The sequence below is a fragment of the Adelges cooleyi genome, unplaced genomic scaffold, assembly GCF_023614345.1.
Source record: "Adelges cooleyi isolate 19-005CV unplaced genomic scaffold, UGA_ACOO_1.1 ACOO_flye_CR_arks_rails_tigmint_CR_PRNA_8, whole genome shotgun sequence".
NCBI lineage: Eukaryota > Metazoa > Arthropoda > Insecta > Hemiptera > Adelgidae > Adelges > Adelges cooleyi.
The window spans coordinates 4,634,279-4,662,168 of NW_026096513.1; the positions used below are offsets into that span (position 1 = coordinate 4,634,279).

General features: G+C 32.9%; 3 protein-coding genes across 7 annotated transcripts; 2 read left to right on the top strand and 1 right to left on the bottom strand.

The window, feature by feature from the left end:
* Positions 1 to 171: 171 nt before the first annotated feature.
* LOC126845658 (zinc finger protein 271-like) lies at positions 172 to 23,495 on the bottom strand. 5 transcript variants are annotated; one of them, XM_050584457.1, is made up of 9 exons: positions 23,207 to 23,495; positions 6,105 to 6,223; positions 5,944 to 6,028; positions 4,291 to 4,410; positions 4,051 to 4,164; positions 3,807 to 3,920; positions 3,566 to 3,679; positions 3,324 to 3,437; positions 172 to 787 (listed from the first exon to the last, which is right to left on the bottom strand). In XM_050584457.1, exons 2-9 carry the CDS (start codon positions 6,124 to 6,126, stop codon positions 760 to 762), a joined length of 711 nt encoding a protein of 236 aa, XP_050440414.1. In that variant the 5' UTR covers positions 6,127 to 6,223; positions 23,207 to 23,495; the 3' UTR covers positions 172 to 759. The 5 variants fall into 5 exon arrangements, with proteins under 5 accessions (XP_050440414.1, XP_050440413.1, XP_050440415.1 ...); XM_050584456.1 differs by lacking the exon at positions 172 to 787 and adding an exon at positions 1,325 to 2,084; XM_050584458.1 differs by lacking the exon at positions 172 to 787 and adding an exon at positions 2,624 to 2,819.
* LOC126845659 (uncharacterized) lies at positions 7,208 to 11,329 on the top strand. Its single transcript, XM_050584459.1, has 2 exons — positions 7,208 to 7,671; positions 10,436 to 11,329. The coding sequence occupies exons 1-2, from the start codon at positions 7,446 to 7,448 to the stop codon at positions 10,645 to 10,647; spliced, it is 438 nt and encodes a 145-aa protein (XP_050440416.1). The 5' UTR covers positions 7,208 to 7,445; the 3' UTR covers positions 10,648 to 11,329.
* Positions 23,496 to 24,834: 1,339 nt separating the features above from the next.
* Positions 24,835 to 27,652, top strand: LOC126845776 (uncharacterized). The gene is made up of 2 exons (XM_050584665.1): positions 24,835 to 24,972; positions 26,161 to 27,652. The coding sequence occupies exon 2, from the start codon at positions 26,164 to 26,166 to the stop codon at positions 26,779 to 26,781; it is 618 nt and encodes a 205-aa protein (XP_050440622.1). The 5' UTR covers positions 24,835 to 24,972; positions 26,161 to 26,163; the 3' UTR covers positions 26,782 to 27,652.
* The last annotated feature ends 238 nt before the right edge of the window (positions 27,653 to 27,890 follow it).

Sequence of the window (27,890 nt, forward strand, 5' to 3'; positions counted from 1 at the left end):
GTAATAAGAGTTATAAGACTACATGTTTTATACTATACAGCACTTTATAATAAATTTGCACCAATATAAAAATTGTATAATAATTTTTATTTTATTGCATTTTTAGAATCATACAATTTGTATTTTTTTTTAAACTATTTACAATAAAATATATACATGACTATCATGAGGAAACCCCACATTAGGGGCCCCTAATCGTATTAGTAATTATTATAAAGAAAATGTATAACAAGTATTCTAAAACACTATACAGCATTTCATATAAAATCTACAGTATACTGTACTGTTATTATATTTATACCTAATTAAAAATGACATGAATATATACTAGTTAGTTAGTTATTACTAAGTTTATATATATATATAAACTTATGTTAATAACAATTGTAAGTACTAAATTGTATTCAAAGCTAAACAATAGTGTGTAAGATAATTTGTAAATATATTATGTAACATGGTTTATGCAACTAAAGCTTTTGTTCAATAAAAAAAAGGGGGTTTTCCTACTTTTTAAACGAAAGCGTCCCTTAATTCACACAAACGTGTTTATACCCCAGAGAAGCCAGAGAATAATTATTGGATCATGGCAATATTTTTATGAACACTACAAATTAAAAACTAGATAAAATGTATCCTAAGAAATGCCAATTGGATGACCCACTCCTTCTGAAGGTATCTAGATATGTGTAAGAAATATATACTATCATAAAAAATTTTAATTCCTTTTTGCTATAATTTAGATTTTTTTGTAGATACTCATCAGCCAGAGGTGAATAAGCGGGTTTTCCTAAAAAAATGGATAGTATAAAAGAAAAACATAAATCATGAAAAGTATATTTGACAAATTGGGGAAAAATATTAAAATGCAAATCATAAAAGAAATAAAACATAATTTGGTTGTCAAAAAACAAAGACTTGCAAAGGAAAAAAAGTGAATCACTTGAGAACTCAAGCAACCATTAAACAGATTTTGCTAGAGATAACTGAATAATAATAAAAATGTAAAACAAATTAGAATTGTAAAAAATACTATAATTTCTTATGTAACTAAAGTATTACAAAATTAATAAAAAATGTACTACTAGGGGCAAAGAAATGTATTGGCAAGGAAATGCAAATAAATTGCTAGTGTAAATACAGTATGACACAATATTGAGTAAAAAACCAAAACATGTAAACATAAGCATCAAATGACTAGAACTTAAAGCATCATTAAGTTAAAATAAATTAATAGCAAACCTCTTTATGGAGTACAAATAAATGTACAACACAAAATAAAAGCTGTATTTTTATTCACAAAAAAAAAAAAAAAAATGTAGGCAAAGACACCGATTGCAAATTGTTAAATATAATACGTGTTCAATTATGTAAGCCTTTTAACAAGTGTGCACACGTTCGTATGTTTTGTAATGGATTTTTACTGAAAGACATTTTAAGCACACTACACAATATCTGTATGACTATTCTCTTGTATGGACACGTTTGTGCTTAACCAGTTAGTCATTTTCGGAAAACACATGAAGCACACATTGCAAATTTAATAATGTATGTTTTCATGTCCTATAAGGTAGGATTTCTCCGAAAATGATTTATAGCACACACTACATATGTACGGCTTCTCTGGGGTATGAACACGTTTGTGTGCATTAAGGGACCTTTTCCTTGCAAAAGATTTTAAGCACACATTACATTCAAAAGGCTTTTTATTTTTATGGATTTGTTTGTGTTTTGCAAGGTAAGAACTTCTAATAAAAGAAATGGTACACACATCGCATTCATAAAGCTTTTCTCCAGTATGGATACGTTTGTGTACTACAAGGTTAGATTTTGTAGTAAAGTACTTGGCGCATATATCACATTTGTACAGCTCTACTGCACCAGGCACCTGTTCGTTATTTGTGAGTGAAGTCTTGCATACATATACACGAGTATTGTGCACATTAATTAAATGACAGAGTATTTCCCTTACGGCAAAAAACATTTTTTTACACGAGTCGCATTTATATGTATCCGAATGTTTATAGGTCTTTGTTTGTTGATTAATTACATCAATAAGATTCGTTTCATTGGTAATTTCATTTACACTAGAACAAACATAACAGTACAGCTTAAATTAATAATTAAAAAAATATATTTTAATATTGTTTTCAATAATTTTTATCATAATAATATATTTTCTTTTAAATTTAGTAAGTATGATTAATATACACAACCTAGAACGGCAAGGTATTTATATTAGAGAAAACACATTAGTACAAGTGGTAGTAGCTTGATTAAAATTATATTCATTTCAAATTTAGCATATTAATAATAAATATGTGATAATAAAAGTTAAATTTATTTTTGATAATAAAAAAAAAATGTTTTGGCTAACAAAATTGATTTTAAGTTATTTTATTATTTAGAGGGATATAATTACATCTCCTAATTAATTCATGGTGCATTACGTTTTAATGTTCTAAACTTAAATAATGTAAGCACAGTTATATTTTTAATCTTACAAAGGGTAAGACAATGTGTTTATAAGATTTATATAAATGACAGTTGCTGATTCAAGTACACTATATTGATGAAATTGACATAAGGTATATGCACTCTACAAAATATAACTAGTCTGCTCAGCTATAAATATTATACATCCACGAAAAAATAACTTGTTTTTATCCTAACAACAAGCGAAATTCTTATCTTTAAATCACTGTTAAATTTTTCTGGCTGCGGTGTTCATGTTATGTGGTAGTCCGTACGCCTTTTGGATGTAATTGTATTGCAAATAAACCGCCGTTTTGAGTAGCAATCATACTTTGCCGTTATCACATCTAAAAGCCTTTTTTTTATCAATTTCCACCACCCACACAAATCATTTACTACATCTATTTCAATATTAAATTAAAATTATAGTAACTTGCAAATGTAATGGCTAGCTCAGATGACATCAGCTATTAATTTAAAAAAAAAGTAAATCTAAAAAGAAGGGGTTATTTGAACTTGAATGGTGGTAATGCCCAACTTGTCAAACATACTGCTGTAAAACATGCCGCTTGCCACAACAAATGTTTTGATTATTTTATTTTTAATGTTTTTTTTAACAAAAGAAAAAATTAAACTGAACAAGTTACCATGACGGGGGCCAAATAGCGTTTTGTAATGATGACATAATACTAACAACGCTAGGACACAAATTTCCGGATAATAAAAAAATATTTGGGTTTTGAAATAGAATTTTTGAGACCTATCTGTTCAAGAAACTACACTGTACATTTTACGGAAGTCAAGCCAGTCTCAATTTAATTAAAAAAATGTATTGATTGTAAATATTTTACTTGGCAAGTGTGTTCAGCAGATTATTTTTATTCTGTATTTGTATTGTGGTCTCATAGAAATTATCAACTGTTCCTTCTATTTCAATTGGAGCCTCATTTTTTTTTTCATCAACACTAAAAAAATAAAACAAATTAAAAAATTGGTTCATGATCTGAATTACTATATTATGTAGAAACTATAAATAATATAATAATAATGTCTTAATTTAATTAACAAAATGTATTGATTGTAAATATATTACATGGTAACTTCCGAGTTCAAACGATCATTTCCCTCTACAGCAATCATGTTCTCTTCGTTAAAATCATTTGTTTCATCTATTTCACTTGACGCCTCATTTTTTATTTCATCAACACTAAAAAAATAAAACAAATTAAAAAATTGGTTCATGATCTGAATTACTATATTATGTAGAAACTACAAATAATATAATAATAATGTCTTAATCAATTAACAAAATAATATAACTGTAAATATATTACATGTTAACTTCCGAGTTCAAATGATCATTTCCCTCTACAGCAATCATGTTTACTTCGTTAAAATAATTTTTTTCATCTATTTCACTTGACGCCTCATTTTTTACTTCATCAACACTAAAATATAAAACAAATTAAAAAATTGGTCCATGATCTGAGTTACTATATTATATAGAAACTACAAATAATAATATAATAATAATGTCTTAATTGAATTAACAAAGTGTTATATCTGTAAATACTTTACATGGTAACTTCTGAGCTCAAAAGACTATTTCCATCTACTATAAACATCGTGGACTCGTCACAATCATATGTTTCATCTATTTCAATTGGTGCCTCATTTTCTACTTCATCAACACTAAAAAAACAAGACACATTAAAAAATTGGTCCATGATCTGAGGTACTATATTATGAAAAAACTACAAATAATAATGTCTTTATTGAATTAACAAAATGCTATAACAGTAAATATTTTAATTTTACATGGCAACTTCTAAGCTCAAAAGACTATTTCCCTCTACTACACACATCATGGTCTCATCATCATAATCATAATAAGTTTCATCTATTTCAATTGGCGCTGCATTATTCACTTCATCAATACTAAAACATTGAAACATAATTTAATTATAAAAACTGTGAGATAAATTCTTGGTAATAAATTATGAATGATTATATACTAATACAAATAAAATTATTTCCCTGTTTGACATAACAATGATATGTTCCTTTTTTGGGTGTAACAAATATTTAGTCCTAAGAGTTTGAAAAAAATATAATAATAAATTTGATAACTCCTATTTATCGTTATAATGATATATTGATGTAATAAAAGAACTAAAAGGCATCATTATATGTAAAAAAAAATTAGGTATAATTTGTTAAAATCATTCCATTTTTTTGAGATGTTTCTAAACAACTTGGCTATTGGTACTGTTCGTCACCGTAGAGTGGTAGCGTTTTACAAGAGGACTGCCCGCCTAGGAAATAGAATTGCAAGACCAAATATCAAACTAACGACAATGCTAACACACTGAACAATTTGTTCAGTGTGTAATTTACCCGCTCTGCCATTGGCCTCCTCAAAAACTAATAATATGGCAAAAATTTCACAGAAAGTATCAACGCTATAAACGGATACAATGGCACGTGGATATGTCTTACAAACAACACAAACGATCAAAATTAACTGTATCCCTAATAAAGATTTGGTTGCAAATAACCAAACGATTGGTTGTATATTCTAATTGAGATCCCTGCCGAGAATGACGTTATCGGCATGACATAATAACGTTGCTGGGCGAGTTCTTCGTATAAACACTTTAGCTTTGGACTATAGGCGAGCAAATAGGTCGACGCACAATTCATGCATGCACACCTGCACAAATAACTTGACCGTGACCATCACCAGTCATTAGCCGTCGACGCCCTCTCTTCATCTCCGCCGACGACGAGCAGTGTTGTTTTTGTTACATCCAGCATAACGCGGAAACGTTTAGGACAAATTTTTAGGATGGTCCCTGCCATAAGACATATCCATGCCAATAACTCCTATAATGGTTTACTTAAAAAATTAAGTGGTGCAAATATCTTTCGAAATTTTTTATTTTAAAAACAACTCAGTTGTGACGTTACATCTATTACATTTCAATTTGAATGAAAATCACTATTAAAACAGTCGAAAAAACAAAGAATAATTACTTGTTCTCGAACTCATAATAAAAACAACGACAAAGTTTTTTGTAATTTCATTAATCGTTATATAAAATGAAAAAAGGCTCAACAATATTAGACAACAATAATTTTTAACAAAAATTGCTTTTTCCCGGATTCATGCATTAAAGTTTATATATTAAAATCGGAGTACTCATGTAGGCTTAATTTTTTTTTTTATGCAATGAAAGAGACACCATTTAGCGAGACGATACGCCGTTATTTAACCCCCAACAATAAAATTACTTTTTTGAAAATATAAATGACTAGTTCATTATAATACAACAGTACATTATTTAGTTTGCTTTTATTAATAAATAAAGATTTTCTATATTTTTCTAATTTCTTATTTTTTGCGCCTGGGTGTGGCCTCCCCCTCGCTACGGCCCTTATAATCACTTTCAAGTTTACTTTTTTGTTTACCTTGAAAGACCCAGTTGTGAGGTTTTATCCATTGTGTATTCACTAGAGTGTGTGATCACGCTTTTTCTCATTTGTTGGCTCATATCTAGACATAGAATAAAATATGTATTATGATGATTATGTAATTTAAAATAATGTTATCCAAAAATATTATACATTACCTGGACCAGGAGTTGACATCATAATTCTTTATAATAACAATACTATATTAAAATAGTATTCAAAGTGTAATAAAATACACAGTAATGGATCGAAATATAGTTTATAACAAAACTGGTGGCTGAAAAATAATATTTTACTTCGGTTTTTTTAGGAACTAAAAATAATGAGTATTGAATAATGAAACTTAAGAGAAAAATATATTATGATAACATTTTTGCAATTCTGCATTGTCATGGCGTCAGCGTATATTGTGCGCCAGTGCGGTAACTTAAAAGGGGCAAATAACGCCATCTATGATGTACTTTTTAATAATGTATTGATTTTTACATTTTTTTTTTCAAATCCAAGTTAACCGCAATATCTATTAGAATATATTATGTTTTTTAGTATTTTCGTTTATTTTTTAATAGATTTCTAAAGTTTCAATACGGTTTAAGCATTTAAGTGTACTTGTGTAAAAAAAGTAGGTACCTTTAGTAAATGTTATGTAGTTTACCAATGTTACAGTTCATTTTGTACTATTTATAAAGTTAATATTATTTTTAACAATAACATTAGTTCTTTTAAGATCCCTAACTTATGTCTACTTTTATATATATATATATAAAAAATTTGTATTCACACCTTGGATTGTTATTATTTATCTAATAATTGAAAAGTAAAATATTTCAGATTTCTAACCCTGAGTGGTTCCTATTGAGCCATATTTCTCCTACATAATTATACATGTAAATAATGCATTTTTTATACAAATTGTAATAAATAAACCGAAAAAAAAAACAATCTAATGAAAGATACGCTAAGACTTATAAATATTGTAAAATTTGGAAAAAGATTCTAGGAGCTGACACTTTTCACTTTCCAGCGTTTTTGAACTAACACAAGTCCTCAATATCGAAAATGGGCAAATTATGTGAATTACAAAAAACACTAACCAAATTTTTAACTGTGGTGGGCGCTCGCGAATGTTCTAGAACGGTCGCGCCGTGCAACGCGTGTTGCATGGCCGCCGCCGTCACGTCTCCGCGAGAATCTTCCCGAGCGTTCTCACACACCGCAATTGCCGCCCCGAGACTATTCTGTGGCCTATATAAGTGCCGTACCACCAGACAGTCAGTTTAGTTCATCAGTCGCATTCTGTCGAAACACAGTCTCACTCGATACACCGTCTCGCGACATCTCTCGTATTGTTTTATAGTTGTGTTACGTTGTATATTTGTTTATTGTTAAATATTATTATTTTATTTAATTTAAATATAATATTTACATTTGGTTAGTAGTGACAGTGTTATATTTATTCGCACTCAATACACTTATTAACCATAGTGGTGACCTCGACAATGGACAACGTACAGCCTCAAGACGTACCACATGTCTTTCGCGTCGGTATCAAAATTCCACCTTTCTGGCCTGAAGATCCAGCCGTCTGGTTTGCGCAGCTCGAAGCTCAATTCACTTTAGCTAACATAACTCAAGACTCCACCAAATATTATCACGCTATTTCACAACCTGATGGTCCAGTTATCAAAGAAGTTAAAGATATAGTTTCCAACACACCAGAAACCGGTAAGTTTGATAAACTAAAAACCGAATTAATCGAACGTCTTACTTCCTCACAAGAGCAACGCGTCCGTCAGCTTTTAACTCACGAAGAAATCGGTGATAGGAAGCCGTCCCAATTTTTGCGTCATCTCGCAAATCCTGGTGGTTCCTCGATCCCACAGGACTTCCTGCGTACCTTGTGGTCAAATCGCTTACCTCCCTATATTCAAGCCGTTATAGCTACTCAAAGAAATGCTCCTCTTGACGACGTAGCGAAACTCGCCGACACCGCAGGCTCACGTGGCTCTTACATCACCATCCAATGATATCGCCAGTCTTACAGCCCGTATCGATAACCTTGCACAGCAGGTAGCAGCTCTTACAGCAACTGGTCGTTCGTCTCAGAACACAAAACGCTTCAACACACGTGCTCGCCGTCTTGCCCCAGATCGTCTGCGAATCGCCCGATCTGAGTTTGAAACAATGGTTCGCGATGGTATTGCACGTCGATCAGAGAGTTCCTGGGCATCTCCACTCCATCTCGTGCCTAAAAAGGACAATAGTTGGCGCCCTTGTGGCGACTATAGAGCTCTCAACGCGCGAACTATTCTCGACCGGTACCCCCTTCGTCATCTTCTCGACTTTTCTCATGCCCTTCATGGCAGTACCATTTTCAGTGTCATTGACTGTGCAAAAGCGTTTACTCAGATTCTAGTCGCTCCTGATGACATCCCAAAGACCGCCATCACAACCCCATTTGGTCTATTCGAGTTCGTCTTCATGACTTTTGGACTTCGCAACGCAGCTCAAACTTGGCAACGTTTTATTGACAACGTTCTACGCGATCTGCTATTTTGTTTCGGATACTTAGACGATATTTTGGTGTTTTCTCGAAATGAAAACGAACACAAAGAACACTTATGTACAATTTTTCAACGTTTCACCGACTACGGAATTGTCATAAATCCAAATAAATGTGTACTAGGTGTCCCCGAAGTCACCTTTCTGGGCTACGTCGTCTCTTCTTCTGGCTGCTGTCCTATTCCAGATAAAGTCAACGCTATTCAGACTTTTCCTCGGCCTTCTACGGTTCGACAACTTCGTCAGTTCTTAGGAATGCTTAATTTCTACCGACGACACTTGCCACACGCTGCCGCTATTCAATCACCTCTTAATGCCATCTTAGCAGGTCCAAAGGTGAAAGGCTCAACTCCTGTTCAATGGACATCGCAATTAATATCGGCTTTCGACGATTGCAAGACCGCACTTTCCAATGCTACACTCCTGGCTCATCCAAACACTTCAGCACCCATAGCTCTTTTCGTTGATGCTAGCCAGTACGCAATTGGTGCGGCTCTCCAACAGCAATCTCAGCAGTCCTGGGAGCCCTTAGCTTTCATTTCCAAGAAGTTTAACCCTTCTCAACAAAAATGGAGTACTTATGACCGAGAACTTTACGCCATCTATGAAGCTATTAAGTATCTCCGACCCATGCTGGAAGCTCGTCATTTTACGATATTTACGGATCATAAACCAATCACATTTGCTTTTTCTCAGAGAAATGATAAATGTTCACCGCGACAATTTCGCCATTTAGATTTTATTTCCCAGTTTACTACAGACATAAGACACATTTCTGGGAAGGACAATGTAGTCGCTGACTCACTGTCTCGCATTGACTCAGTTTCAACTCCAGTTAACTTCTCAGCTCTGGCATGCAGTCAAGAAACCGACCCGGAACTTCGAAAATTTCTAGATCACGGTTCAGCTCTCTGCCTCGTTAAAGTTCCTATCCCTGGATATGACGAATCTCTGTACTGTGACACAAGCAGTAACCATCCTCGCCCGTTCTTGACGCCAGCCTTCAGACGTCAAGTATTCGATAATATTCACGGCCTCAGTCATCCCGGAGCCAATGCTTCAAGACGATTGGTATCCCAGCGTTTTGTTTGACCATCAATGAACAAAGACTGTCGTGAATGGTCTCGTTCCTGTCTTCAGTGTCAACGAAGCAAAGTCTTTAAACACACTTTTGCGCCACTTGGTAATTTTACTGTTCCTCCGGTTCGTTTCGCCCATGTACACATCGACTTGATCGGTCCTCTTCTCTACTCGAACGGATTCAAATACTGTTTAACTGCAATAGATCGGTTCACCAGATGGCCAGAAGCTACACCTTTACAAGATATATCTGCCGAAACTGTCGCTAAAGCACTCGTTTTCTCATAGATTGCGCGCTTTGGCGTTCCACTTCAAATCACTACGGATAAGGGACGAAAATTTAAATCTCAACTTTTCCAGCCACTTGCTAAACTATTTGGTATTCACTTGTTTAGAACAACTAGTTATCACCCACAGTCAAATGGTATCGTTGAACGTTGGCACTGCTCTCTTAAAACTGCTATTATGTGCCACGAAGGTTCTTCTTGGTCAGACGCACTACCGTTAGTACTCCTTGGTGTACGCACTGCCTGGAAAAGTGATCTCCAATCTTCAGTCGCGGAACTAGTTTACGGAGAGACATTACGAGTTCCCGGTGAGTTTTTGTCTCCACTACCAGTCTCTCCTGAACCTTCAGACTTTGTGGAAAAACTCCGAACCGTAATTTCTAGACTACGTCCCGTCCCAGCATCACGTCACTCTAGAAGTCGTATTTTCGTTCATCAAGATCTAGCAACTTGCACTCATGTCATGCTACGCACTGATCTGGTTCGAACTTCTCTTCAGCCACCTTACACCGGGCCATATCCTGTTCTAACCCGTAATGACAAGACATTCGTTGTTTTAGTTAAAAACAAGAAGTCGACCGTGTCCATCGACCGCCTTAAACCGGCTTACTTCATCTCTAACCCTTCAAACTCAGTTGAACGTTTACCATCTAAACCAGCTGATGAAGAACTTTCTAGCTCGTCCACTCATGAAGCCGTTTCTACGAACACACCTTCGATAACAACTCGCTCAGGTCGTCGTGTTCGCTTTACCAAGTTTTTTCAAGCATAGCAACTCACTTCCCAGGGGGGTGATGTGGTGAGCGCTCGCGAATGTTCTAGAACGGTCGCGCCGTGCAACGCGTGTTGCATGGCCGCCGCCGTCACGTCTCCGCGAGAATCTTCCCGAGCGTTCTCACACACCGCAATTGCCGCCCCGAGAATATTCTGTGGCCTATATAAGTGCCGTACCACCAGACAGTCAGTTTAGTTCATCAGTCGCATTCTGTCGAAACACAGTCTCACTCGATACACCGTCTCGCGACATCTCTCGTATTGTTTTATAGTTGTGTTACGTTGTATATTTGTTTATTGTTAAATATTATTATTTTATTTAATTTAAATATAATATTTACATTTGGTTAGTAGTGACAGTGTTATATTTATTCGCACTCAATACACTTATTAACCATATAACTAAAAAATATGTAGACAATTTTTTAAAAATACTGGATAATAAAATAGAATTTTTTTTACTTAATTTTCTTTTGATTTTAATTTTTTTTTGTAGTTCAATATTTATTCTCAATTCTTTCAAACAAATATAATAAACATTTTTGACATTGCTTCGAGGCGGAACCAAGTGTATTATTACAAGAAAATATCTAGTTTCTTTTGGTGTGTAATATTATACTGGTTACTAAAATGTATTAAATAAACAAAATGGAGTACAGAAAAATGTACAATACAAATTAATAAGAGTCTAAACGCTGTTTTTTTTATTCACAATAAAAATAAAAAAACCTAATTATAAATGGAGTTTTTAACATTAAATAAAAAATGTAGGAGAAGACCACGAATGGGAAATAGTTGAATGTATGGGTTCAATTCTGTAGACCTTTTAATCAGTGTGCATGCGTTCGTGTGTTTTAGACTGGATTTGTACCGAAATAGATGTTAGTACACAACACATTCGTACAACAATTATCTAGTATGGGTACGTTTGTGTAGTGTATGAGAAGTTTGAAGTTAAAAATAAATGGCGTCATTAGCCCTATTGAGTTCCGAAGCACAGATGTTTCGTTATTAGAGCATACTTAACAACATAATTAGGATAAGACATACAATATTTTTAATAAGCATCATATCTTCAATCAAAACTTTTATGTTCGAAAACGAGAAGAAATATAACATTTTTGAACATATGTTGAACTTTTTTGTATTTTTATAGCATATACAACACAAATGACAAGTTTCTTTAGTTCTGAATATAATTATTCTAAAACTTTAATGATAAAAATTCTGAAAACATTCATATAATATAGGTTTATACATTCTATTGGGCCATTTTTTAAAACGTTGAAAACAAATATCATACTTATGACTCTATGTTTCGCCCAAATTTTGATAATTTGACTTTTAATTGCTAGAGTATAAAATATAAATTTCGAATATGTAATACAATATTGTGTAAATAAAACCAAAACTATGTAGAAAAATGCATTAAATGAACCAAACTTAAAAATATGGCATTATATAATTTATTACACAAACAAAGTTTAGACATTTAGAAATATTTACAACACAAAATATTTAATGTCTAAAAGATGTTTTTTTTACAACAGTATAAAGTACTGACTATAAAGTACTATAATAACACATAAACAAAAAAATCTTAATTTTAAAATATAGGTATAAACTGATGACTGAGAGAGATCTGACTATTCTCCGACATGGACACTGTTTTGGCGAACCGGGTTGTATATTTTGGCAAAACACTTGAAACACACTTCGCATTCGCAAGGCAATCCACCAGAATGGACATGTTTTTGGTTTTTTGCGAGGTAGGATTTCACCGCAATAGGCTTTAGGCACATAACACACTTGTATGACTTTTCTGTGGCATGGGTGCGTTCGTGTGTTACCAGATGAGATTTTATAGAAAAAGATTTCGGGCAATCGTCACACTTGTAAGGCTTTTCTCCGGTATGGACCCGTTTGTGTATTGTGAGGTATGGTTTTTTAGTAAAACACTTGAAACACACGTCACATTTGTAAAGCATTTCTCCGGTATGAACACGTTTATGTACCGTAAGGTTGTATTTTTTAGTAAAACGTTTGAAACACACGTCAAAAGTGTAAGGCTTCTCGCCGGTATGCACACTTTCGTGTCTTACCAAAGAGGATTTTGTCGAAAACGATTTCAGACACACAACACAAGTGTAAGGCTTTTCTCCGGTATGCACTCGTTTGTGTATTGTGGGGCTTGATATTTGAGTAAATTGCTTTAAGCACAAAACACAGTTGTATGGCTTTTGTCCAGAATGGACACGTTTGTGTTTAACCAGGTAGACTCTTTGGGCAAACGATTTCAAGCACGTGTTGCACTCGTATGGCTTCTCTCCGGTGTGGATGCGTTTGTGTTTGATAAGGTGATAACTTAATGTAAAATACTTTAGGCACACTTCACATTTGTATGGCTTCTCGCCGGTGTGTATGCGTTCGTGTGTTACCAGTGTGCTTTTTACCGAAAACGATTTCAGGCACAAAACACATTTGTAGGGTTTTTCGCCAGTATGATTGCGTATGTGCTCTACCAGACTGGCTTTCGCGATATAAGATTTAAAGCAAACGTCACACTTGTAAGGCTTTTCATCAATATGCATGCGTTTGTGCGTTACCAGATGGAATTTTGTAGAATAAGATTTCTGGCACACAACACACGTATTAGGTTTTTCTCCAGTATGCACTCGTTCGTGTATTGCGAGGTATGATTTTTTGGTAAAACGCTTTAAGCACAAAACACATTTGTAGGGCTTATCGCCGGTATGAATACGTTTATGTACCGTAAGGCTTGATTTTTTAGTAAAACGCTTGAAACACACGTCACAAGTGTAAGGCTTCTCGCCGGTGTGCACAATTTCGTGGCTTACCAAAATGGATTTTGTCGAAAAATATTTCTGGCACACAACACACGTGTAAGGCTTTTCTCCGGTATGCAGGCGTACGTGTGATACCAGACTGGATTTTGCCTTAAATGATTTTAAACAAATGGCAAATTTGTAAGGCTTTTCGTTAGTGTGCACGCTTTTGTGTCTTTCCAGCCTATATTTCGTGGTAAACGATTTTAAACAAACGTCACACTTGTGTTTTCTGAGTAAACGATTCGCCGTTACAGTTTTGTGGATGGTAATCATATGACGGAGAATTTGCTTTTTCGTAAAAAAACATTTGTTACACAAATCGCATAGGAACGTCTGGAGAATATTTGAATATTGGTTGGTTACAGTTTGTGCCATTTGATCTATTTGTATATTCGTTGTAATGTTAATTTCGGCTAGGTACTGCACTAGAACAAACAATATAGTGGCATTCAAATAAAAAGTTAAAAAAATATACTGCAGTATTTTTTTCCCGTAATTTTATTCACAAATATATTGGCCCGGCTAATATATTTACACACTACTAATAAGACACCGCAACTCCCAAAACGACTAACCCCGGCTAGCTCGATCAATCCGGACCTTTCCGCGACTTTTTTTAAAACTGCTTACTATTATTAATATACCATTCATAATATTGTCATTGCGTGGTCGAATAAACGTGTTTTCGCCGCAACCACCGAGTTGCCTTATTTATTTAATTCCCCAGCCCCTAGTGTTGCGCCCACGATACGACCCCGTCAATATAGGTATATACATTTTTTAAATTAATTAAGTAGTATTAATACGTATAAAACCTAGAATAGCGAATATAAGATGGTATTTTCCAGAGCTCTGACCACTTTAGAACTTTAATAGTAAGATATATAATTTATTTACTTTATTCGATTTAAGAATAATTTGCTGAAGATATTGACTGGTCGATAGCCCATTTTTGATAATTCATTTTATTGAGTTATTATTTTTATTTGCGCGCATTACTCTACCGCACTACACCTCCCGTCTTAAATGTTAGACTTCAGTTAAAATAACTGAAAAAAAACAAAATTTATAATATTGTCTGATAGTGTAAAACAACACAAGCTTAAGTGTATGCAATGAGAAAGATTACAGAATTGTATTTGTTTTTAAAATGGAAACGAGTGTTTCATCCTTAATGAAACTTCCTGTATATTTGCCCGGTTTCCCAGTGAACTTTTATCCGCCTTTATTTACTTATGACCTCACCACGTTCAAATGTTTACATAACTTAAGTCATATTTCTTAAATTTACGGTTACATATAATAGAAACTATAAGTAGCTAAACGTTTCTCAAGCCACACGATACGTGTTCTGTGATCATGGTTTTCTATAATATTACAATATACATAAATATTATTACAACATTTATTAAAACTGCTAAACATTATAATATATTGGCTATTTTTTAACCAATGTGTAAGAAAATATTTTATTATTGCCATATAACTATTACACAAAATAAATTTATCTTTTTACTCAATTAAAGCTAAAAATAAAAAGCAAGTACAGTTGGGTCAGGGCATAGTGGGGACAGAGAGTATTGGACAGGAAGGTCACAGGTCTATATAAGTTAATACAACTGAACAAATATTTTCAAATACTTGTTGATTGTTGATTCACTCACACAATATGGTTATTTAGAAATTGACCATGGTCAAAGTATATTTTTCTCCTTTTTATTTTTTTGCATTTCCCCAAGTAAAAAAGAAGTCTGAAAACAGTTATTTTTGAGAAAATTTTATACGTTTTAGCTTCGGTCCAATGGAAGACCTTAACCTATACAAATTTACCTTAAACCGAAGTAAAGAAAAAGTTTCCATCTCTTCTGGGGAAAATGGTTTATGATATATTTGTCGGTTTGTCAATTTTAATCGATAGTACATTTGTAATAGAAGAAAAGGACGGGGAAGCGGCGGTGAATGGATATTTTAAATAAGTATGAAAACGGCTCTTAATCGGGGTGTGCATGTGTGTATGTTTACTACAAGGGCTCACTTCCTGCCTCTAGACTTACTATTACACAGTGTTATAATATTGTATACAGTACATACCTTGTCGTGGAGTCACTCGAAGCTCTATGACCTTGTCGATATTCCTTGAGTATGTGATCTTGATATGTCGAAATGAACGTTGTTTTAACACGAATGTTTTCATTCATAAAATATATTTCAGACACTGGTGTTTTAACGTTATCTTACGACCATCTATCTCTCGTTAAAGTGTAATTCAGTACACGGTCTACCAATGGTTTTATAATAATCAATGCGCTTGTCAGAAATAACAACGTCTACTGAGTTATTATAAGCCGACTACATTCCTTGCTGACCAAAAATAGTCACATGGGTGTAATAGGATTGTTCGACCGCTAGAATTAATGACCTTTAACGACACTTTTAAGAAGTATAGGTATAGGTATATGTATGAACGAAAGAACAACAGTGTTTTTATTGCTTAATAATGACACGTGTGTGATAAGAAACTCGTACGGTTTTAAGTAATTGAATTGTAATGAATATAGTATTTTTATATATATATCGCTACGGACTCGGCGTATGTATGTGTAAGGATAATAAGGAAGGATTATGTTATTGGTGGCCGCGGCGGACTGATAACAGCTACCCGACTTTGGCGTCCACACAATAAGGAAAGGAAAGATATTGGTGGCCGCGGCGGACTGATAACAGCTACCCGACTTTGGCGTCCACACAATAAGGAAAGGAAGGATATTGGTGGCCGCGGCGGACTGATAACAGCTACCCGACTTTGGCGTCCACACAATAAGGAGAGGAAGGTTGTATGAGAGATGTGAGAGAGCAACTCCGCTTCGCTGCGCTGTGGGCTGGGTTAAATAGTGCGTTTCTGTGTTGGTTAAGTTCGTCTCGGATAAGTTCGTGTCGAGTCGTGTGTTTAACTCCTTCTTTAATGAACCTATTGTTATGTAAATGTTACGCCTAAAATGAGTATGTACGCTATCTATTAGAGTATTTTAAGTTTATTGAAATTATTCAAAGAGGTTCTATATCACACTACGCGCGTTGTATATTGAATAATAATAACATGATAGTTATATAAAAATGTCACATATAGTATAAATTTGAATATATAATATGTTATTACAAAATGATAGTTTAATAAATATAGTTAAAACTTAAACATATGCTTTATGTTACTACAAAGTGCGGGCTAATTTTTTTATGTTACGCCCTCGTAACATGATAAGGTGTATAATAATGGATAAAATAATAATAGTAATTATGATAATAATAATGTTTAGTTATCTTAAACTATGAGAATATAATGAAATGTGATACATGTTGTTTCCCCTTTTTTTTTATTTTATTATGAATATATTATATTTTTTGTCTAAAAAATTTAGGTGTGTGTATTATTGTGATAATGTGTGATCATGTGTTTTTGCTTTGTTCTTTTTCTTGTGATTTCGTGGTCTTTTATAACCCATACGTTTGAGTCTACGCTTGTTCTTTATGGCTTTATAGTTTATTAACTCAGTGGACTCACCTGATACTGAGTTGAGTGATAATGTTGTGTTTTTAGAAGTTTGAGATGATTGATTATTGCTACCATCCATGCCATGTCGTAAAAGTATTGGTAGTATTGTTTGAAGTCGTAATTCCTTCTCATGTCGAATACGAATAAGAGACATATGTTTCTGATTGAAATTGAATGGTGTTTCCATAGTGATATGTTTGGTCATTTCGAGAACAAAAGCTCCACAGTCATACCCGTTTTCTTGATAGGGAGAATCACCTTGAACGATTGTCCAATTAATTGGATCAATGTTCATGAGATCTGTGTATTGTTTCAACATGGTTGCAATGGTATTGGTTACTTGCGGAAAATATGTGTATAAGCTATCATACTGTGTTATAGTATGTGATGGGATGTGTACTGTGTTTAGAATCCAATGGCAACCGCTCACAATTGTTGGTAAAAACAAATATTGTTTAGAAAATATGTTGTGTTCGATTAAATTTTTCTTGACGTTTTCAAAGCCATGTGTGAGGAGTTGATTAATGAAATCCGTATTAAATGCATAAACGTTTGACTTGGAATAGTTCACGAGAAGTCTCATGTAGTCGTCAAAAATGAAGTTTGAATACCAAGCATTTCTTTTGGAAAATGTCGACATGACAGTAAGATTGGTTGAACTACTGAAGTTAAACACGTGAACCGTTGCGAAGGTCGAACGAATTACTGTTTGTAATAGGATTTCAGGATTGTATTGTTGGGGTGACAATAGTATGGTCATCCCTTCTATTACCAGGCTGTATTGAGGATTTGACAATCCGGTTTGGTTTGCGTGTCCTTCGTGATTCGTTTCCGTATAGATGTGGGCGGTCCGATGATTGGTTGCCGATGACCGTATGTGATGGAATAGATCCTGTTGTTGTACACATTGATAGATTGTAGATAAAGAAGGGTCGATTATGTGTGAGCATAGGTGTGTATGTTTGTTTACAAATTGGTGTTGTGTTTTTTATACAATAAATGGTTTTGGTGAAAATGAGGCATGTATCGATTTTATAAATGTAATGATTCATTATATATATATGTTTAAGTTGTATATAATGTGATAATAACTTAAGTGCTAGGTTATATTGAAATACAAATGTTTTAGACACATAATAACAATTATGACATGATTACATTTGATAATAATATTATTTAATAATTGGGAATATATGAGATTGTATATAATAAAAAGGTTTTTTTTTTTATACTTTTATATTTTATGTTTTTTTTTTACATAAATCAATGATTATAATATATAATTTAGAGAATATTTTGAGTTAAGTGATATTTATTAAGATCTAATATTTAAATGCTAAATACATGATTTATGATAGTATTAATTATGTAATTTTTGTTTTTTTTTTATATAAGTTATATATATTTTTGTTTTAAAATTGTGTTAGTGAATTATATTATGTTTAGTAATAAGCCTTATTCTAGATTAGTATATATTATTGTATATGTGATATATATAGTATAAAAGCGTTGATTATTGCATATTTATTGATGCATTTGTTATATAAAATTATGAACAAAGTGGTCATAGTGGTGTAGAAATATTAACTATGGAATAAATGTCATCACATTGTGTGATTGAAATAGAAATGTATGTGTTAATTTAACTAATGTATTTTTTGTTTCTTGAAAATATAGTTTTTTGTAAAAAAGGTTTTGAAATATTTTAGAAAACTTTAAATTTGTTTTTTTTTTTATTACTTAGATTAGATCTAATATAACTAAGAATGATTTCATTGAGTAGATATACTCGTGTATGCTTAATGATAATATGTATAAAAGAATTTTTGTTGTATATATGTTTTTATTACGTTATTCTAGATTTAAGAAAAGTTGATCAAATTTGTATTTTGTGTCATTAAAGTTATATGATAATTATAAGAAAATTGTATAGTGTAATTTATTCTTGGCTTAAGTGAATTTTATTGTGATGGGCAATTTTATTGAAATGATTTAGTTTTGTTTAATATAAGTGGTAATTTATCTTAATAAAGTATTTATATTCTTGTTAATTTGTGTTATCTATCTCCCTTTTAGATGATTTATGTATCAAAATTGTGTTTTAATTTTGCTGTAACGCATTTGACTCAATGCATAATATTAAAAGTAGTTTTATAATCTATTGTGAATATATTAATTATATGTGTAATGTATGAGTTGTATGAAAAATATCATACTTTTATACCAAATTAGAATTTTTTTATATATTTTTCTCAGTATGTATGTTTTGTCTGATCTTAGCGTTATGCAATTGGTCTTACTTGGCATCATTTATGTATTTTTTTGGCCTGTGTGTATTTTTATTATTTGTGTAATAGAGTATTTATCAGCATCTTGTTTATATGTTTAGACTTTATATATGATATCTATATTATTGATATCTCATTTATGTATGTTTATATTTGTATTGTAAATAAATGATCAATAGCATTTTTTGTATCATTATTCAATATTTTTTATTGTTTGTTTGGCTTTCTTATTATGTATGTAGCCTATATTAACATTCTTTATGAAAATAGCCTGTGTTTTTTAAAAAAAAAAAATTTTTAATATATATTTGGTATTTGGTCTGTATTATTTATGTAATATTTATTAGCATATTTTATGTATATATTTTTTAATATTATCATTATTAATATCACTTATTATACAAGGATTATTAATATTATTCTTATGTAAATTAACTTTGCGATATAATGCTTATATTAATTATTGGTAGTATATTTAATGTTGTAATTAGTATTGATGCTATATCCCGACATTTTGTCGGTTATAATATTGTGTGTGATGTTATTTTTCTATGTTTGAAACCTTAAATTAAGAAAATCCTATGGGTCGCAATTTTATTAGCATTATTAGGTTATAAGGACATTTCCCGTTTGCATTTGCTATTAGGTATCTCGGTTTGTAATTAGAAAAGTGTTTTAATACTGGTATTAAAGTAATGATAGTTTTTGATTTGGTATTTTATGATAAATTTCAGTTTTATATTTATGGTTCATTAAGTATACTAGTATGATCTTTTATTTCGGCCTGAAGCCTCGCTTGAGCGTATTAAAGTGATATTTAAAAAAAAATTAGGTGTGAATTGTAGTTGATTTCGTGTAATACAGTAATATTGTGTATAAGGATTGTTTGCAAAAATTCGATAATTGTTTATGAGATATGTGGAAATATTGTGAATGTTAGGAAATTATACTATTTTACGCATTATTTTTTGTGAAATAATTGTAATGGATTTGTTTACTGCATTATTAAAATTATAAAAGGGTGATACTTTTATACTAAATTTGATTTTGTTATATTATTGTTTTTATAATATTTGTTATAAAGATTCATAATGTTATACGATTTGCTTGGCGAATATTATTATTATGTTGTTTAATGAAAACCTATTCTTGTTAAGTTCATTGCTATATTTATATAATTTTATCGGTTTCAATATTATATATTTGGCTTATATAAAAGCGTTATTTATTTATTAATGCTCTATTTATTAGCATTAATATTATTTTTATTATTATATGTTAGGCCTATGTGTATTGCCCTTTATATATATATATATTTTTTAGCATGTATTATTATATGAGTGGCCTTTATTTTATAGGTGTTATGTATATTATTGTTATTATTATAAAAATGAACTATGTTAGAACAATATTATTTTTGTATTCAAAATTTAAGTTGGTATGATGCAGTGGTTATAATTTTAAAGTTATCTACATCTATAATAAGATAGTATATAGATCTATAGTATGATATTCACCAAGATATATAAAAAATAAAATCGAAATTAAGTATTTGTGTATTAAAAGAGTTACATTTCCTCAGTGTATTGACAAAGCTGAAATTATTAAGTGTTTATGTTTGTGAAAATTTGGATATGTTACAAAAAAAACATTTTGTAGGTATATATATTTATTAAATATTTAAGTTTGTAAGCAAATTAGGCATTTTTGAGAGTTTTGTAATGAAAAATTTAACGATATTTTTAAGAGTTTTATGTCTGGTGTACAAAGAGAAGTTTTGTCACCCCTGTTAAGTGTTCTACAGAAAAATCGGTCGGGGCTCAATTACCCGTGTATTGCCGTGTTAATCTCGGTTAGATCATTTAATGACCTGGTTGGCGTCACTGTAATTCTGTCATAACAGTATTCAAGGGTGCCTTCTAATTGACTTAAGTTGTTTCGTTCATAAGTACTATATGTATGTTTAGATTCCATTTAAAACGTTTTATCGGATGTTAGTTATATATTAGTGTAGTATGTATACTCTAATAGTTGTAATATTTTCAAAAATGGTTTTTGAATTGTAGAATGAAAAATAAAACTTCTAGTTATATCAGTTAAATCTAGTTATTTTTTAACTTTAATGTCAGTATTTTTAAGAGTTCGTATGTTTATTTAATATATAATTTACTTAATGTTTTATATTTATATTTCTTGTAATTTTACCAAGTTTTTGTAGTTGTGAAAAAATTGGGCAGCGGTTTTTTTCGGGCGAAGCCAAAAATTTTGTGATTTGTGGAATAAAAGCTTTTTACGTTGGGCGCCATTTTGTAATAGAAGAAAAGGACGGGGAAGCGGCGGTGAATGGATATTTTAAATAAGTATGAAAACGGCTCTTAATCGGGGTGTGCATGTGTGTATGTTTACTACAAGGGCTCACTTCCTGCCTCTAGACTTACTATTACACAGTGTTATAATATTGTATACAGTACATACCTTGTCGTGGAGTCACTCGAAGCTCTATGACCTTGTCGATATTCCTTGAGTATGTGATCTTGATATGTCGAAATGAACGTTGTTTTAACACGAATGTTTTCATTCATAAAATATATTTCAGACACTGGTGTTTTAACGTTATCTTACGACCATCTATCTCTCGTTAAAGTGTAATTCAGTACACGGTCTACCAATGGTTTTATAATAATCAATGCGCTTGTCAGAAATAACAACGTCTACTGAGTTATTATAAGCCGACTACATTCCTTGCTGACCAAAAATAGTCACATGGGTGTAATAGGATTGTTCGACCGCTAGAATTAATGACCTTTAACGACACTTTTAAGAAGTATAGGTATAGGTATATGTATGAACGAAAGAACAACAGTGTTTTTATTGCTTAATAATGACACGTGTGTGATAAGAAACTCGTACGGTTTTAAGTAATTGAATTGTAATGAATATAGTATTTTTATATATATATCGCTACGGACTCGGCGTATGTATGTGTAAGGATAATAAGGAAGGATTATGTTATTGGTGGCCGCGGCGGACTGATAACAGCTACCCGACTTTGGCGTCCACACAATAAGGAAAGGAAAGATATTGGTGGCCGCGGCGGACTGATAACAGCTACCCGACTTTGGCGTCCACACAATAAGGAAAGGAAGGATATTGGTGGCCGCGGCGGACTGATAACAGCTACCCGACTTTGGCGTCCACACAATAAGGAGAGGAAGGTTGTATGAGAGATGTGAGAGAGCAACTCCGCTTCGCTGCGCTGTGGGCTGGGTTAAATAGTGCGTTTCTGTGTTGGTTAAGTTCGTCTCGGATAAGTTCGTGTCGAGTCGTGTGTTTAACTCCTTCTTTAATGAACCTATTGTTATGTAAATGTTACGCCTAAAATGAGTATGTACGCTATCTATTAGAGTATTTTAAGTTTATTGAAATTATTCAAAGAGGTTCTATATCACACTACGCGCGTTGTATATTGAATAATAATAACATGATAGTTATATAAAAATGTCACATATAGTATAAATTTGAATATATAATATGTTATTACAAAATGATAGTTTAATAAATATAGTTAAAACTTAAACATATGCTTTATGTTACTACACATTATCTAAGTAATATTCCACACAAATTTGTAATTAGTTTGTGTATTTTTAAAAAAGTAATAGAGCGCCGTAATATTAAGTTAAAAAACAAGTATATTTTTTGGGTGTTTTTCTCAATTTATAGTGGAAGGGGTGGATTTTTAACATTTTCAGGCCAACAATGTCACTTTTGGGTACGATTTCTGGTCTATAGAGTTGCTTCACTAAGAAGTCGGTCAAGTAATACTTATTAATACTACATATAGTAGGTTGAATTATGTTTAAAATTTACCTGGAATCTGACAACCGGTGTTGGTTTGTTCGAAGATTTTTTTGCTAATTTCCAATCTGACGTTCCTCCGGCTACAATTATTGCTCAAAAGTTACTTAATCTTTAAAGCGATTTTAATAATATAGGGTGTACGGATCGATATTGATAGAAGCATACCAGAAAATGCAACGACATATTATACATATTGGTTATTTCTGAACATAAGTTTAACATATTGTTGTATCAACAAAAGCGATGCGACGAAACAACACATGTAAACGACCAACCCGAATGGCTGCAAACTGCACAATATGCAATGTACAACACTATGATGAATTCTGCACAGTTTAATCGCTTCCTGGACCGGGAGGGCGGTCGTCTGGCAGACATAATACACATTAATCAATAATCCACCCGGTGAATATTATGCCGCTGGAGTATAACATGCAAAATCAATAACTGATGTCGTTGCACCTTTTATTGTGTTCAAAATTGAGCGCTGCGTTTTTTCTTATAACAATTTCTTCTCCTTATTTATATTTTATTTGATATTGTGGTAGAATTATTGGCCCTGTACGCATAACAACATACTGTAATAAAAAAACATAATTTTATTTCACTAGCAAAAGGGCCTAATAAGTGTTATTTTATAAACCAAAGTACAACTGTGACTAAAAAAAAAGTCATATTTGCAAAGTAAAATATTGTAATAACCACTTTTGTTTTCTATACGGTACTTTTCTTTTAAGCATGTTAATAGAATATTATAAACATTTTACACTTCATACACAGAACAAGACGGGTTTTTTTTTATTAAATAAATATTAGCTATCAGTTTTAATTGATTAGAACAAAGGCTCAATTTTACAACTTTTAAAAAATGTCATTAACGACATTAACGTCTGCATACTGACAAAAAGACTGTATAATTTATTGCGGTGTTTATAAAAAATTGTCCATAACAGTTATACTCTCGAAATGCATGTGAATATATACATATTAGACAACATTTATACTTTGCAGCATTTTATTGACAAAAATTCGCACCAATAAACAAATTAAAACGCTTGTTAGAAATCCCTAAACTATTTTTTCTTTATTTCACTTTTTAAAGCAGTTTTAGGGATTTAGGCCTGAAACGTAGACCAAAGGTAGATCAAGAATGGAACTATAACATGTACAATTTTCTCATAAATCTGTAGTCAACCAATCTTTTATTTCGCTCAGTTATAATAATTTCTGTAGACCTGCGACCACCCCGTCCCCACATGCCCCGGCTCCGCTATACTGGCTTTGCGTTTAGTATACGGGTTAAACGGGATCAATAAAAACATTATATAAAAAAAAAAGGCTACTCTGTAAGGCCGAAGGGTTTTGAACGTCGCTGCACAAACACTTACCTGCACAATATACAGTATGATGATGGATTCTGTACGGCGATTAATCATGCGCCGTGACCGTCGGGTGGGCCTGGTCGTCTGGCTGTCTGGCTTGCATGCACATCGATAGCATTCCCAACAAGTGTTTGTGTACGGTGCATTTAAAGTGCGCGTCCATTCCACTTGGTATTGTCTTTTCAATTCAGTTTTGAACCATTATATTATTTGCTAACAATTTTATCGTTTATTATGTGAACCAATACACGTGCACTCGTCGAGCCCACATTATTATTACAGTGCGTTCGTTTTCTTATTAATCTGCCGTGCACGTGCAGTCGCACCAATAATAAATTGACTGCCCGAACGAGACACTACAACCGATCAGAAAAGAAAATCACCGTCAGGAAGGTAAGATTACATTTGTTTGCCACCTCGAAGCAATCGCTTCGTGTAAAATTGGGTTTGCGGAAATCTTCTTTCGGGCGCATTCCAAGTAATGTGAAAGACCTCCGATAATACTTAGGGGTGTCGTGGGACGTGTTGAATACAGATTTTATGGGCACTCACCCTAGGACCAGCAAGGTCAAGACCCACATCTTAATCACTACTGATTGTTTTAGTCACCAATTAATTCGATAGCTAAACATTTTAATCATCCCATAAGGGTAACTTTTTTATCATGATTAAATTAATCAAAGAATCAAAAATTAAATTAATCACGAACACAAATTTTAACATTTAAGTGTGAATAAATTAGTCATAATTCAAACATATTTAATCTTGGGTAATAGTTAAATTAATCACGATTGAAAAAACTTACCATGACCAAAAAATTAACTTTTTTGTAGATACACACGAACAAAGTTATAAGTGATTTAAGATATAAATTTTGTTTGTTTAATTAAGCACTTATTAGTGCACTATTTGAACTTGAGTAATATGTACAAAGTGTATGTATATGAAAAAAACAACTTTAAAAGCTGTGTAGAATATTTGTCTGTAGCCTAATAATTTGTTTTAAAAAATTTATTGATATAACAAATTTAAAATTAAGACATTTTTATCTTAAGTGTTTTTTTTTCTGTTCCCATAAAACTACTTTATTTATACAAATTAATTAAATTATCCTAATCAAACGAATATTACATACAAAACAAATTACTAATTTCGTTTAACAATGATTAAAAAATATCAATTACGATTGAAAAAGTTAATGCAAATCATAGTCAAATTAGTTATAATTGAAAAAGTTAATAGTGGGCAATACTCAATCAAGACTAAATGAAATTAATCACGTATAACAATAGTTGATTTAATCTTTATTCGTATGGTTATACTTTGTGGTTATAATATGAATAATCAACTTTTACTCAAAAAATTATTTAAATAATATATTTACTAAACAATGCCCAACTCTGAGTCTACAAGGCACACGGTTTGTCGAAAGCCAGCAAAGATTTTCACTCTTGGCTTGCACTCGAATGGAGTGAATACAAGGGGGGGGGGGTAGCTTATACAACACCCTCGTTGAACAACAGAAAAGAGGGTATAGTGTAAAAAAAAAAAACAAACACCCATCCGTTATGTTTTTTCCAGGACATGGCTAGTGAAAATGCCGACAAGTGTGAAGGGGTCAACTCGGGGTCCCGTCAGATCTTCTCAGCGCAAGTTGCCGCACTCGCTCGCCGAATCCGCATGATGGAGCGGCAATTGGGGGTGCACACAGTGCGCAGAGTTCAAACAGAATCCGCGGAGGTAGACGCAGCTCAGGCGGCCGCCTACGAGATGGGAAGAAGGGATTTCAGACTAGAAACACGGTTGGGTGGCGCAGGGCTGGAGGCAATGACGCTGGGTACCAGGTACATTCCTGACAACGCTTCCCGGATCACGGCTTCCATTTCGACCCGCACTCCGGTTACAACTCCCTCCAGCACGCCGGCCATCGACAACCCGACAACGGGCGGGGATGGGGCAGCAGCCGGCCCGTCGACGCGACCTCGGAAGCACAAAACGCCGTCGCGTAAACGGAAAGACAACGCTAAGAAGAAGGCCTCCGTGCAGCGGAAGAAGGAAGAGGAAAAGCAGGCAAAGGCGGAGAAGGCGTCCGCCCAGCAACGCGACTCAAGTCCGAAAAATCCACAACCACCTCTTCCTTCAAAACCCACAAAATCCCCATCCGACCCTCCCAGCCCCTTTAAGGAACAAGGGGCTGAGTAGGCTAGCCAAGTCTCTTTGCCGTCTTCCAATCCCCACACCACTCACTTCAAAACTCCTCAGTCCTTTCTCTCTTTTTCTTTTTTCACAAAGCTTTTCAACGCGACCAGGTTAACACAACTTCAACCTCCGCCCGTGTCCAATCGACTTGGTATAGTCTTTTTCTTTTTTTTGTAAAATTAGGTTAGTGTTAGGTTTGTTGTAGGTTAGGTTAGGGTTAGGTTAGATAGATAAGGTAAGATTTGCATTAGATTGGTAAGGTTAGAATGGGGTTTGGTATCTACAGAGTTTAAAAACGCACAAAAAGGTTATTTTGCATCAACTGTATTGTTGTGACAAATTTCAGTAAATCATTGCGTGGGATCGAACCCATATAATACGTGTAATATTATTACAGTACGTTTGTGTTCTTATTTATTTATTGTGAACCGTTCCAGTCCCACGATATCGTTCATCTTACATCACGGTGACACCTAAATAGAAATTTTCTGGCATTTGTCGACTTTCAACATTGATTTGCCTTTGACTTCCCGTAAAAATAATAGGTTCGAGTTGAAATTTTTAAGAAAAATTAGGTAAACGTGCCGTCAGTAAGTTGTTTTTAAACAATTTCGCTGGGCGATTAATGAATGAAAATACAAAAAACTAATCAAATAATGTAATGTTTTTAGAAAAATTCACATTTATTTAGGAAAACGCAAAATGTTGAGTGACATAGCTATTTGCTATAGGGGATTTTACAGGAAACACACAATTTTGTACCTTGTCTTATCAACCATGACACATTTTTGAAAAAAAAAATAGCAAAATGTTGGGGTATATTTTTACCTTGCAAATTATCGTGTAAAAACGTAGCCACACACACGTTTTTTACTGAGAGTTAAATTAGTTTAAATAAATAAAATAATATTCGATAGATTACATTAATATAAAACGGTATATAAGGTAAATAATAATATTAGCGATACATCATTTATTTGTACTGCACTGTTTTTTGAATATTTAATAAATAGTGAGCACTCTTATTATTGTAAAAAGTTGAAACGTTATTGTGTAAATATGTGTGTTGATTGATGTTAAATTACACTGTACTTAACATTTTAGTATATTCT